Below are 14,635 nucleotides of genomic sequence, written 5' to 3'. Positions count from 1 at the left end.
GCTTTGCCTGGACTTCTTCCCAAGAGCTCTCAGCATTCTTAGATTTGAAGACAGTCAGAGGGGCAAGAGGACATTCTCGGGGGTAGTTGAGAGGCCAGGAAGCGATTCTAGCCCACTCCTCTTGTCCTAGCAGACCTGGATGTTTCACAGGCGGGCTGCGTTGGCTCCTCCGGAGTGAGCTGCAGTGTGGAGTGGGGCGTTCCGGGCACCTGCTTTGGACGCTGCATAGAAATGCAAAATTAGGAAGTCAGGCCAAAGCCATCGTTGGCATCTAAATGTAAAATTTCTGGAAATCATGAAGCCATGGGAAAAAACTGGATGTTTTTTCTGGGTTTTCCCCCCAGAAAAAAATGGAAATTTGGGGAGAAATTGAAATACATGCAATATTTGCTTTCCTATCAAACCTGTACTATTTACTTATTGAACAACAAAAATGCATCATTTATTAGTTAGTTAATGTATAAAATTGTACTCTTTGGCATTTCAATGGAATTTAAAAGTATAAATGTCTTCGTTTTCTGTGAGATTGCAAGAGTACTCAGCACTTGGGAGAAAAATGCAAAGTGCTGTACTCTGTGCTCCTACAGTCCCTGAGAGGTAGGCAAGAATCAGAGTTGAAGGTTGAAAACTGATTCTGCAGTGAACAAAAGAAAGTGTATAATTTAGACCGACACTCTCTCACAGAGCCGCAGCAGGTGGGCCTGCCACCATAGACGGATGTTAAGGTCGAGGGAGTCCCCTGCGCAACCACCGAGTCATTACTGACCCTTGGGGGGACGTCGCATCATGACGTTTTCTTAGCAGACTTTTGTTAGTAAACTTTATAACGCTGAAAACACCGAATTCTTTAATAATGTATTATCATTAAGCATATTGTAGCATACTAATTGTTGGTAAAAATTTGCGTTTAAACAAACAAAAAAATTCTTGAAGACGTTGTATGTATCTCCAAAATTTGTCCAGTTTCTCCATTGGAAGAAAAAGCCCTCAGACAGTGAGCCTGAGAGACGGCAGGTGTCTCCGCAGCAGCCCCCCCACACCATGGGAGGAGGGGGAAGGGGGGGGGCTCCCTCATTTATTGCTGGTTCCTCTTTTACGCGGCCTTTGATGCCTCCGTCTCCAGCCCGAAGTCCACTTCCCTGCCCTTGAATATGCACCAGCTGCTTCTTGATCCCCTACCAAGGAATAGTCCAGCAATCCCCCCTCCGTCTTTTTAGCGACCTTCTTTTAGACATTTGCAAACTGCTTTTCTCCAGGTTAACCAGTGTGGTCAGTTTTCCCTCAGTGGCTCCTCTCTTGTTCTCCGCTGAACCTCATTCAAGCTTTCTAAACGTTTCTACCTCTGTATTTTTATATATATCCTATATCATAATTAAAACCAGCCTATTGTGCAGCCCTTTCTCTCCCCCACCCCCTTTGGCATAACATCTCCCATTAAATAACTGAAGCCGCATCAGTGGAGGCCTCCTGGATTAGACCAGTGGTCTAACCCAGTCAGGCAACTAGCAGACAACTAGTTGGCCTGGGAGGCTAACACGGAGGGCATCGAGGCCAACTTGGGCCTTCCCCTGATGTGGCCTAGCACTGCTGATCTGCAGCTGGCTGCCGTTGGACAGGGAGGCTCCCTCGGGGGAATCTCTCCTGTATGAATCTGCTGGTTCTCTTACAAGAAAACAATCAGCCCACCTCAGGAGAGAGAGAGAGGCGGGCAGGAATACGATTTGTCCCCACGTCTCCGACGTCCAGAGCCCTATTGTGGCTGAGCACCAGTGCCTGCAAGAGTCTCTCTCTCTCTCTCTCTCTCTCTCTCTGCTGCAGCAAGTTCCAAATCAGGATAGTCCTGGAGAAGATCCCCTTAAGCATGCAGCACTACTCATGAGTTTGCTTGCTTCTTGCCTGGCACTTGGCATAGGCATGGAGGCAGTGAAACGGGGGCTCGAATGTGGCCGCATCCCGGTGGCCTGGATCTCGGCAGCTGAACCAATTGGGTGATCCGCTGTTGTGCAGGCGGAGAAAGGAGGACCCCCCCCCACCCCCCCACCCCGCCCCGCAAGTATGCCCTGGGGGCAGAGCGAAGGCTTAGAGTGCTTGACTCTCTGGTGCTTGAGCGTGAAATCCTTAATGTTCTCTTCCTGAAGATTTGCATTAAATCAAAGGATTTTAAAGAGCTTGCCTAGCAGGACTTGTTTTTAAAAAGCAATTGGTTTTAAGGAGAGGTTTAAGTATTCTTCTTCCTAATTGTTTGCATTAAGCCCTTCTTCTGTGCAAAAGTGTTTTATCCAATTCATTATGTGTGGAAGGTCGTTAACAGCTCCCTGTTTTTGTTTGGTTTCCGAGTGACTGGCAGAGGCTCTGCGCTGGTGTCCTTCCCAGGATAAAAACTTGGCTATTTATATATCTGAGCTGAGATTCTGCCCTTTTCCAGATGCTCAGGATGTATGGTTCTCGGTTTTTAAGAGCAGAATAAAATACAGTAAATCAAAATACTTCTCCAAAATACCCCCTTTTAATTTTGATTGTAAAATGTCTCCCCGTAGTGGGAAGGTTTTCCATATTTCTTCAAAATTCTTCGTAGCTTTATGGCACAGAATTATCAGGAAGAGGAGTACTTTGTGTAACTTTGAAGCAATGCTCAAAGGACAGGTGGAGGGGCACTCCCAGTTGCTTCTTATGGCGCATTATGCTTCATCTTGGAACCCTTTGCAAACCACTTGTTCTGGACTCCCCCCCCCCACAAGTTTCACAAGCGTTCTTAATGCTTCAGAAATCCCTGCTTTTTTCTAACAATGCCCGTCCCCCGTGTTTCCTGAGATCTGTATCTCCTTTGACTGGTTTAAATTTGTATTATAAAGGTACATGAAGGAATAGAAACAGCACGGGAACTTGGGAAGGGAAAGTTCTCCAAGTGCAAGTTGTGAACTTTATAGTCCTGAGCTTTCATCTTAAAGATGACAGCGCAGGGCTGTGTGATTAGCTCTATGGAGGCAAAAGGGCTCCTAGTGTCAGAAAGGCCGTGGGGTCTCACAGACCCCCTGGGGGAGCTCCATGCATCAAGACCCTTGTATGTGACTGACCCTTCCAGTCTCAGGAAAAGTGGAAGAACACATCTTTTGCGTGCCCAAGGCTGTAAGATGCAAGGACAGGAGTATGATGGGCAAGCTGGTTCTTGAGAAGCGTAGCAGGATCTCTTCCTCTGGGGGGAATAAAGGCACATACAGGCTATTGTCAGCTACAAGAGGAGGGCTGTGATTTCTGCGGCATCCAAGCCTGACTTGGCAGACACGGCCTTTCTGTCTCGTGGAGGTTGCTGCCACATGGATGTTTTTTCTGCACTTTTGTGGCAAACCGGAGTGTTGTTTTTGAAACATCCACGTGTTGTCCTCTGATTGTCTGCTTTGCTTCCCCCTGCCCGTGCCCGTCCTTGGCATGCACTTTCTCAAACTTGGTTTACTGAAAAAAGACAAGCCAAGCTGTGCTCGCTCAACATCTGGGCAGGAAGGTGTGCATTTTCGAAGGTCCCCTGCCCATTTTCCTTCTGCCCACCCTCCACAGTGCCCTTTTCCCCGTCACACCACCAGAGGGCTTCTTAAAAACAATGAGTGCCGTAGCCAAGAATGCAGGGAAACGTCAACTGCTCAAGGAAAATGGGCAGAAAACTCCCCTGTGGATGCCCCGTTGCCAGTGTCTCTGCCTTTGCAGCCACAGTGAGTGCAGGAAGGGGAGCCCTCGCTACACCCCGAGAAAGAAGCTGTTGCACGTTCTGGGCCCAAAGGCCCCAGTCCAGCAGGCCCGACTCTGCTCTGGGCTGTGGCATTTTTCATTAAGCAAGCGGTCGGGATCCGTCTCCTTGTCCCTGAGCAGGGCGCCCGGGGGAGCTTCCCGGATCTTGCTTCTTTGCCTCTCCAAGAATATAACTCAGCAGCGCCGAAGGAGGATGGGGAGTTGGGCTGGAGCTTCGGTCTTTGTTTAGTTGGAAACATATCTTTTTAAACTGCTGCAGCAACCAGCTTTATGTTCTCTTCTTCTGGAAATGCAAAGTTTGTCTTAACTCAGCGCTGAAGCAGCACCTTGTTTCCCTGATGATTTAAACCTTTCTTGAAGTGGCTGGTTTGAATTGCTTTGATTTTAACTCCATCCAGCCTGGGCTGCCTCTGAGTCACCTCCATCTGGCTGTCCCTCATGTGACCTGGCTGCGTCTTCTCTAAATATAGACCCTCCTCCTCCTCCATCTCCCCCCTTGCCAAGTGGCTCCCCTCCCCTCGCCTCTGTCCTCTCCATTCATCAGCCCCAGTCCCCAGTGCCTGCTTGACAGCTCCATTAAGCACCAGTTCAGGAGGGGCTATATTTAGAAGTCGTGAGGAGGAGAAGCCTTCTGCCTGCGGACAGCCCATAAATCCAACTTTCTTCACGGAATGGAGCTGTTTTTGTGCTCTTCTCTGGAGTGAGATTGATAGGGACCTTTTCAAATGAGGAAGGAGAGTTGGGCGGGCAAGGGGAAGGGAAGCTAGGGGTGGGGGACGAGAGGTGGCCCTGGACCGCCATCTCCAAGTAGACCTCTCCCCTTTTCCTGAATCTCCTGAGGGAGGATTTGAGTTCAATGGCACCTGAGAGGCCAACAAGGTTTTCAGAGGGTAAGCTTTTGAGAGTCAGAGCTCCCTTCTGCAGACTTGACACCTTCCCTTTGTGTCTGAAGAAGGGAGCTCTGACTCGCGAAGGCTTACCCTCTGAAAACCTTGTTGGCCTCTAAGGTGCCCCTGGGACTCCAGTCCTGATGTTCTGCTGCAGACCAACACGGCCGTCTGCCACGGGAGGGCCACCTTCCCAGCGTGGCACAGCCTTCTGATCTGCCCCTAATGATCCCAGGGCAATCCCTTGGACCTTCCTTTGCCCAACTCCCTGCAGTCCACGAGGTCTGGAATGGTGTTACCTCTCTCTGTCTGGTACAGCACCTGCCACGCTGCCAGCCACAAAGGTATGTTGTGGAAGAGGAGCAGCAAGTAGAAAATCAGCCTGTGTTTTATAAACTGTGCACCATGAAAAGCTATGGAGAGTCTTCAAAGAAATGGGGGTGCCACAACATCTGATTGTTTTGATGCGGAACCTGTACTATGGACAAGAGGCTACTGTCGGGACAGAATATGGGGAAACAGAATGGTTTCCAGTTGGCAAGGGTGTCGGACAAGGATGCATATTATCTCCCTACCTGTCCAACCTCTATGCAGAGTATATCATAAGGAAAGCTGGATTAGATCTAGAAGAAGGTGCAGTGAAAATTGGTAGAAGGAACATTAACAGTTTGAGATATGCAGATGACGCCACATTACTGGCAGAAAATAGTGAAGACTAGAAACAACTACTGGTGAAGGTTAAAGGGGAAAGCGCCAAAGCAGGATTACAGTTGAACATCAAGAAGACAAAAGTAATGACTACTGAGGAATTACACAATTTTAAAGTTGACAATGAGGAATTTGAAGTTGTTCAAGATTTTCTGTTCCTTGGCTCCATCATCAACCAACAGAGACTGCAATGAAAAAATCAGAAGAAGATTGAGACTTGGAAGAGCAGCTATGAGGGAGCTAGAGAAGATCCTTAAAGATAACGATGTCTCTCTCTGGGGACCAAGATCAAGATAATCCAAACAATGGTATATTCCCCATTACTATGTATGAATGTGAAAGCTGGACGGTGAAGAACGCTGACAGGAAGAAAATGGATTCACTGGAAATGTGGTGCTGGAGGAGAGTTTTGTGGATACCATGGACAGCCAAAAAGACAAATAAGTGGGGTTCTAGATCAAATCAAGCCAGAATTTTCCTTAGAAGCTAAAATGGCAAGACTAAGGTTATCGTACCTTGGTCACATCCTACTGCCTTCCACTTTTCCTAGCATTACTGACTTTTCCAGAGAATCTTATCTTGTCAGGATGTAACCAAAGTACAATAGCCTCAGTTTCCCCATTTTAGCTTCTAGGGAGAATTCCGGCTTGATTTGATCTAGAACCCCACTTATTCGTCTTTTTGGCTGTCTATGGTATCTGCAAAACTCTCCTCCAGCACCACATTTCAAATGAATCCATTTTCTTCCTTTCAGCTTTCTTCACCAACTTTCACATCCATAAATAGTAATGGGGAATACCATAGTTTGGATTTTCTTGATCTTGGTTCCCAGAGAGACATCTTTATCTTTAAGGATCTTCTTTTGCTCCCTCACAGCTGCTCTTCCAAGTCTCAATCTCCTTCTGATTTCTTCATTGCAGTCTCCCTGTTGGTTGATGATTGAGCCAAGGAATGGAAAATCTTGAACAATTCCAATTTAATGTTTTTAATGTAGGGTTTAAAAACGCACAAAAAAGTAAAGAGTCATAAACACAAGGGAAGGCAGGGGGTTAGGGAAGCAGAGCAAGAAGTGGTGGGGAGATAGGAGGGGAAACAGCGGTGGAGCCAGCAGGAGGTAAGAGGATTTCCTTTCAGATTAGAGGAGCCGATAGGAAGCCACACTTTGGGAGAGGGGTGGGCTGCCCCATATCAATGGTTCTTCTCTGGGCACGACTGGAAGTGCTGGAATCTAATGTCTACAGCCATTAAACTAGAATCCGTGAATCTGCTTCTGACACCAAAGTCTGACAAGACAAGGTCTTACGGTCTTCACCTGGAAAAATCTGGGTTTTTTCCTCCGTTTTTAAAATATTTGCAATATCTAGCCTGATGAAGAGTCCTGATGATCTCGAAAGCTTGCGTGATGTTTTGTGCCATTAGGGTTGGCCCTAATAAAAGGTATTACATGGACTGCTTCCTGTTCTGCTGATAAAGCCAAGGCTGCTGGAGCCACCTCAGGGCGCCGAGGCCCCGCTGAGCTCGGCCTGCAGTCGCATGGTCCATGAACGTCTCCTGCTGGCTTGGCTACCCCTTGCTCAGGATGCAGGGACGCTCCCACTTGGCGCTGGCGGGATTGCAAGCATGGCTGCTCCAGGGTGCAGAGGGTGGCCCACGCCAGTTGGAACATTCCTGAAGATATCAGGGAAGACAAGGAGTGACCTTGGCAGGGTATAGAGCCCACCTGCCAGAGTAGCCAGGAGTGACTGGTTCCTGTTGTCTGACGATCAGTTGTAATTCTGGGAGATCCTGCAGGAAGCAATAGCAGCAAACAAAGAGGGCCCCCCTGGAGGCTGGCAACCCTCACCCTGCACAGGAGACCCAGCGAATAGGTTGTCTTAATGGCCGGAGCGTGCCTCAAGCGCTCTGTCAAAGCTGCTGCCTGAGGCATCCCACACCAGGCCGTGCCCCTGACAGAAAGTCCGATGTGGCTGAGCCTGTCAGAAGGAGTCAGGAAGGGTCACCTCTGCGCTGGGGGTGGGTGGGGGGGCGGCACTCTGGGTGAGACACAAATACTGGAGACATGGCAGGTGAACGTTTGCCTTGGAGGTCAGCACAGCAAACGTCGTCAAGGACTCATTTCCAAGGACGTTGGTCATTCTCTCTTAGAGTGTAACTGGATTGCTCATTTTCACTTGGACTGGGAATTTCTCCATGTACTGTCAGATGCTGAGCGACCGTTTATTTACTTATTTATATTCTGCCTCTCTGCTCAGAAAGAACACCCAAAGTGGCTAACAACTACAAAAGCATCCAATAAAAGAGGAACCCGTAGCGTGGGTCAGTATTTGGTCAAGTCAAAGGATGGCAGGCCCCCCAGATGCTGAGCAGGAGGCATCGTCTCGGCATTTCAAGGCCCGCCCAGTGCCACATGCGTTGAGGGAGGCAGTGGGCAAGCGACGACCTCCTTTGCGAGCAGCAGGAGTTGTTTCCCTGGCGCCTTTTAGCAATTGGCAGCTCCCATAGCAGAGGCACCTAAGCAAAGTGGCACAGTCCGAATTGTAAGTGAAAATTCCGGGCCAAGTTCAAGGTGTTGGTGGCTGTCCTTTAAGGCCCTTAACGGACTGGGACCTGGAACGGTCTTTGGGACCGTCTCACTTCTGTAAGTGACGTCATCGCGCTGGCCATGCGAACACTTCTGCGCTTTGCACGGAGCTGATTCTGCCAGTTTGGGGCCCAAATCGGCCTCAAGTGAAGCTGATTTGGACCCCAAACTTCTTGCAAATATTTTCAAACTGCCTGCACAGCTTGCAGACGCAGATGCACTCACTCTCTCGCTTGCCTCCACAGGGAAGGGCACCCTCAGCCAATGCACACGGCTGTGTCGATGTTTTGGGCAAGTTGCCCTTGTCAGCCAAGGATGTTGCAGATGTTGTTGATACAGACTCCCATCTTGAATACAGTGTTTAACTGGGGCATAGAAAGCTGGCTGGCTGGCCGGCCGACGAGACAGAGCCAAATTTCACACCTTTTTTGGACTGGAAATGGGAATGCACTGTGGAAAGGGGGTGTCTTTTGTGGAAGAGTGATTCTGGAAGCCCTGCAGGATTTGAATCCAGTGGCACCTTAGAGACCAACAAGATTTTCAGGGGATGAGCTTTTGAGAGTCCAAGCTTCCTTCTTCAAATAAAGGAGGGCGTGTGTCCCTTCTTCAGATACAGGGAGAATACACGCCTTTCTGTATCTGATGAAGGGAGCTCTGACTCTCGGCGGCTTGCGCTCTGGAAATCTTTTAGGTCTCTGAAGTGCCCCTGGACTCCAATCCTGCTGTTCTACTGCAGACCAACACGGCTACCCACCTGAAGCTATCCTCTGGAAGTCCATCCTCCATTGGAGCAGCAGAGAGCATGCTTGGGGTAAGCACAATCCCAAAGCAGGTGGGGGGTTAGACTTTTTGAAGGGATTCCTCCTCAGTTATGGGGCCGCGCCTTACAGTGTAACAGGCTGCCCAGCAGCTTCTTTGTTTGGGGGGAGGGAGCTGTGTACCCCTTTTTCGCTGTGACGGCCTCAGCAGGGGCTCCAGCTGTCATGTCTGCCCCGCAGGCGCTGGCCTCTCAGCCAGCCCCTCAGGCTCCTATTGGGATCTCTAGCAGAAAAGCCCGTCTCCGGCGGGGCCGAAGGTCTTGGTGAGGAACGGCGGCCCTCTTGGTTTGGGCAAATGGATTCCATCCAGAAATGGGGATGGACTGTACATTTGGCGGAAGGAAAAGATGGTTATGGCACCCATAAGGTATGTGTGAATGAGATGGTGAACGGTCAGCTCTGTATTGGTGTTTGAGGGGTACAAAGAGACCCCAACGTTTGATTAATGAGTAGAAAAAATTGTCGTAAAGGATGATCCAATTCAAATAACGGCGGATGTGTGGCAGAGAGTCCATTCTGCCTCCTGGTGGGGCCTGGGAAGAAGCAGAGCTTGTGGTTGTTCAAACGGCTGCTGGAGTTGTTGCAGTTCGGGGCCTTTAGGCCCAACTTGTAAAATACATAAATAAACTGGTTGAGTTCTTTCATGAGTGGTTGGGATCAGTTCTTCAGGGAACCTGGAGGATCTTTGCAAGTTCCCGTAATAAGTGACTGTCGGTTCTTTGATATTCTGGCCTTCTTTTATTTTTCATTAGTTTATTCCTTGCTTTGTAAGAAACTTGGAAATCAGAAATAAAAAGGCTTTTTTTAAAAAAAAGTATTGAATCTGTGGGGAAGAGTCAGGGTTAGCCGCAAGGTGTGTGTTGTGGGGCCACTGGGCAGTCCTTGTGCTTCTGTCTGCACCTGACACCTGTGCGGTGTCAGTGTGTCAAAGTGTGCAGATGTGAACCTGACACGTGTGGGCTACTGACATACTCTCCGCGTGTCCTACCTGGCACTGGAGGGGAGGGGTCTGAGCCCCTTGGGTGAAGCGTAGGATGAAAATATACTGGGCAGGTTTTAAGCAAAAATTGTCACCATCTGCGGAATGACAAGTCTTGCGGTGAAAAATTGAACCTCTCGAAAATTCTGTGCAGCCCGAGAGTCTCCTGATTTGAGCGTGGGCCGTTCTGCCTCTTTGGCCATTGTGTGCCCCAGCCCATCCCCACAGCGCTCAGCTGGGGGGCGCTTCCCATTTGAAAAGGGAATTAGCGATTCTGGGAAATAATCTCTTCCCTTCCAGATGCAAAGCACCCTTTGCCAACAAGTGTGTTGTTAATTCCTTGGCTCCCCAGAGTCGGCTTTCCCCAGAGCTGCAGCGACCAGGCCTGGCAGAAGATCAGCCAAGCGTGGCAGGAGATGGAGCCCTGCGGAGGCCTCGGCCGCTGCTGTAGCTGTTGTCTCCACTAGGAGGTCCTTCTCAGGCCTGAGTAACCCTTCTTGGCTTCAGGGCACACAACGGCAAGACCAAGAGAAGCCAGGCCGGATGCTGGAGGAGAAAGGTGCCCAGTGGCTGCCCAGCCGTGCCCGGGGCCCTCTTCCTTTCTCTTCGTGCCACTTGGGGATGTCACCACATCACTCCACCACCCTCCTGCACCCTCCTGGCTCTCTTGGGCTGGGCTGTCACCAGAGCCTGCTGGGTGGCCACTCCCCGGGGCACTCCTGCACTGCAAGGCGCTGCCAACAGCATGCTTGCTGGACTGCACTGAAAACAGCCACTGCCAGGTCCTGCTAGGCCTGCTTAATCCACTCTTTGCTTGGGAATCTCCGTGCCTGCCTCCCCTGTCCCCACTCTGCTCCTGGGAGTCCCAAATGACCACCAGGCGGTTTTGTGATGGAGTGAATTGCACTCCAAATGGGGTGTGCGTGTGAGAGAAGGGGGGGGGGAGTGGTTTATGTGTGTTTGTGTGTGTGCTTACCTTTCACACCTACAAGTACCGTGGGATCACCCCCCCCCCCGCCCCTGCCTTTCATGTGTATCTGTGTCTGTATTCAGACGGATGCATGGTGGGAACGGAGCATATCTTTTGGACTGGAGGGTTGCCACTGGCGTGTTTCTGGCTTGGCCAGAAAAGGTTTGCCGTTAACATTTCTGTAGGGAGATGTCAAAGTATTTCTTTTCCCCAGGATACTTATGGAGGCGGGGTGGGGTAAAGCACGTGTTTGGAAAGCTCGCCCAGTTTTCCAGGCTGTGACGGCGGCAGCATCTGCATTTTGCAAGGGGCGTGCCCTCTGCACGGAAAGCGTTCAGCGTCCTCCCTCCTTCCTCGTGCAGAGGAGCAGTCTGAGGGTCCGTGATCCGTGTGGGGTCACAGAGCAGGGGTCACAAGCAGGAGAAAGTCTGGCTTCCTCTCCCCCGGAAATAAACGCCTTCTGGCTGCAAAGGGAGCTGCCGCAAAGGGGCCTTGGCTGGCCGAGGGGGTCTCTCTGAGCCTCCCAAATGCAGCGGAACAGCTCCTGGGGCTGCCTTGACTTTGCTGCCTGCAAGGAGCTTTGCAGAGGCCGCTGAAGGGCAGCCCCACTTGCCCTCCCGGCCTCGGCGGCGGCTGGCCTCCCTTGGCGCTACGGGGACGAGCGCCGGTGGGGCGGCAGGCGAAACGCTTCCCAGGCTTCATCCTCCCTTGAGCAGGAGAAGTGCGCCACCTGCTGGCGATGAGGAAACATGACACCTGCCGGCTTTGGCCGAACCGATCCCGCCGAGTCCTCGCCAAACCCCTTTCGATGCCCGCACAAGGACTTGGCACCAGCCTGTACCGTGCAGAAGATCTCCCCCCCCCCGCCCTCTCGTGTTGGCAGCTGCCAGTTGCAATGTTGTAGCGCAGGAAGGAGCATAACAAGTACCCACAGGGCCCTGTGGCCGAGCTGTGCGTTCGGGCTCACCCTTCTTTGCAGAAGCCACGTGACTCCTTTGAGTCATTGGCTTGGCCGCTGCCTGTGTTGCCGGGAAGAGCAAATGAAAATTATAAATAATCGGGTTTATATATCCAAGCTAGGTGTGTTTGTGGGTGGTGCTTATGGGCCTACGTGTGCACGGCCTGAGTTCGCTGCTTCCGGGATACCGCAGGCAGGCAGCAAGGGCTGGTCAGCGTGCCACGGGCCAGTAATTCCGTGTCGGCAGTTAGGCGGTGGCCTCTGGCTGTCTGGACGTTCACCTGGAGCTGGGCTGGATCTTCCCTCAAAAGGAGTGAAAAGGGGGAACTGGGGGCACAGAGCCTGGAGGAGAGGAGGCGCTTGCTGCAGAGCCATTCCTCTGGTCGCTGTGTATGAGGGAGGAGCGGCGGCGGCGGCGGCAGCCACCTTGGCATAAAAGCCGGTTCGACCTCTTCTCTTTCCATGAAGACTGGTGCCCCCTCTAGCCTGGCCTGGTGCAGAGGAGGGTCAAGAGGGCTTCCTAAGCTCCGGGACAAAGAGTGCAGAAGAGACAAGGGTCTTCCTGGGGCCCTGGGGCAGGTGCTCCCTGCAGTTGCCATTCTACGTTTGCAGGCTCAGTCTCCACGTGTGGAGGTTCCTCAGTTCTTTCTGGAGGAGCTGCGTAGGCCTGCCCAGGCTTCCTGGGGACTGGATCTGCTCCGGCTCCCTTGTGGGGACGGGGCTCCCTCTCCCATCCCCATGGAAACGTGGCAGCCTGCTTCAGCCTAGCAGGGCAGCTTCCCCCAGGAAACCAGCCCCCGCTGCAGACCCCTCTGGGGGCTTTGCTTGCGGCCTCCTATCCCACGAACTGTTCTTCCCACCCCCAAGTGGCAACACACCCGGGCTTGTTTACAGCCCTTTTTGCAGGACCATTTTCAGGGGGGGAAGTGTGAGTTGAGCGGGGTACAATTCAACTTCTTCTGGCCTTAGAATCTGTCGTGTGCCTCCTTCTCGTTCCATCGCAGCACCACGCTCAGTGCAGTGCTGGAAGCTTTGTGGGGATACAGTAATGAAACCTGAGCAGCCCTGGTGAAGCCATCACAGGACGCCTCCACCAGGCCTCCACTGCTGCATACACTCAACCCCCCCCCCATCTTACCACCTCTGAAGACTGCATGAGCATCTGTGTGTGTTTATAATGTGCAGGAGCAATGAGCGTGCGGCATGAAGGGGGGGGGGGGCTCCATGAGAGCCTCTGCGTTGCCTGGCCGTGGGCCCTTCCTCTCTCCCCAGGGCGCTGAGACCCCTCTGCTCTTCCCTTGCAGAAACCAGAGAAGACAGGACCAAGCGCCTCTTCCGACACTACACCGTGGGCTCCTATGACAACTTCACATCTCACAGGTACGCTCCCTGCCTCTTGCCCTGATCATCCTGTGGTTTGTTGCGATGTGGTGGTAGACCATGGGGAGAGGCGGCCCCTCTTGTGCCGTGCCTTGGAAGGGTCCTTGCCGAGTATGTGGAAGCAGAGAGGTGCGTGGCTTGTTGGGAGGCAGGCCTGTGTTTGGAAGGCAGCAGAAGAGAGGATGAGGCAGTTCGCTGGGCGAGGGCTTGCACTGGCGTTTGCGTCCTGCGTGCCTCATCAAGGGCCGTGGATTTCCCGGAAAGGGTTGGTGAGCAGCTGTGCTGGAAGGGCAGCCTAGAGCTCACGGGACCCACCTCAGTGCCCAGTCTCGCAGCACGGGGCCCGGCGGGCTGCAAGGATGGGACCGGCAGTCTGTTGCCGTCAGAGTCACCTGTCAAGAATGTCTGACTGCGAGCACGTTGGCGGGCAGAGGGGTGCGGGAGTGGCTGGCCCGGGGGCTGCAGAAGAAACGAGGAGGGGTTTTTGGGTGGGGAGGGGATGCCGGCTTGTGCTGAGAAGAGTCCACCGCGGAGTGACCTTGCTTGCTCCTCTCTGGGTGCAGGCAGAGGGAGGCTGGCAGCACAGCTCCCTTGCTCTCGGCAGAGGCGGAAGAGCAGCGAGTCCTTCCTAAAAACAGCAAAACAGGACGGTTCTGCCGGAGCTCCTGCCCAACCGAAGGTCCCAGTCCGCGGGCTGGAGACCAGAGGCGACAGGGCAAGGGATGGGCTTGTTGGTGCAGTATAGCCATGAGTCTGGGAAGATCTCTGCTCCTGGCGTTTGGGTTGGGCAGGGTAGCAACTTTGGACAAGTGTCCATGCAGAAGGAATGGTGGCAAGAGGGAGCCGGGTCTTCACGAGTGGTGCAGCGGCAGTGCCAGGCACCGGGGAGCTCCGTGCCAATAGCACGTCTAAAGCCGTCCCCTCAAGTTGGTCATGGAAGCACCCTGAATTCTCCTCCCATCCCCAGCCGCCATGAGGGAGCAGCGAGTGTTGCTTCTGGAACCAGGCTTGGTCAGGGGGAGAAGTGGAGGGCGCGGCACAAAGTGGGGTTGCAGCTGCAGCTTGGGAGCGCCACGGGCGGGCAGGTGCCTTGACTGGGGAGATTGTCTCTGCTCTCCGTTGAAACAAACAGAAGGGGGGGGTCCCATTAACTGCGCCAGCATGATGAAACGGACGTCGGCCAGCCCGGGAACGTTTTCTCCGACTGCTCTCATTTTGCTGGAGTGGAAAGATCAACAACTTAATAACCTTGTTTAAGGGGAGGCTCCAGACTGCTTGAGAACAAGAGCAGTTTAAATTGCAGTCTCTGAGCCGCACTTCAGGCAGGCGGCCCTCGCGGGGAGAGTGAGAGCAGCAAGGCCCTCAGTGTGCGGTGAGTGGTGGCACGATTGCCCGCTTTCCGGGCACCCACGTACCCTTCCAGCATAGGGGATTGCTGCTGTGTGCTGTGTGGAGGAGGGGCCTTCGCCTGGGCCCCTCTTCTTCGCCAGGAGGCTGATACGCCTGGAACAGAGAGCCTGGGGGGTGGCAGGGACAGAATGCAACAGTGGTAGGCCCTGGGTGGGTTCTTGAGGGGGGCATCACTCCAGTGTTGGCATATAGAGGACATTTAT

General features: G+C 52.6%; 1 protein-coding gene across 1 annotated transcript in view; it reads left to right on the top strand.

Annotated features, from left to right (window-relative positions):
• The window catches only part of SHANK3 (SH3 and multiple ankyrin repeat domains 3), a gene marked incomplete at its 5' end in the record, with an annotated part of 319,560 nt that overhangs the window by 216,423 nt on the left and 88,502 nt on the right, over positions 1–14,635 (top strand). The window contains 1 exon segment of the mRNA XM_054988523.1: positions 12,947–13,022. Coding sequence (XP_054844498.1) covers positions 12,947–13,022 — 76 coding nt within the window.

Source organism: Eublepharis macularius, chromosome 9 (assembly GCF_028583425.1).
Source record: "Eublepharis macularius isolate TG4126 chromosome 9, MPM_Emac_v1.0, whole genome shotgun sequence".
NCBI classification, from domain to species: domain Eukaryota; kingdom Metazoa; phylum Chordata; class Lepidosauria; order Squamata; family Eublepharidae; genus Eublepharis; species Eublepharis macularius.
The sequence above is the reverse complement of the archived record's forward strand: the minus strand, read 5'-3'. Positions and strand labels throughout refer to the sequence as shown.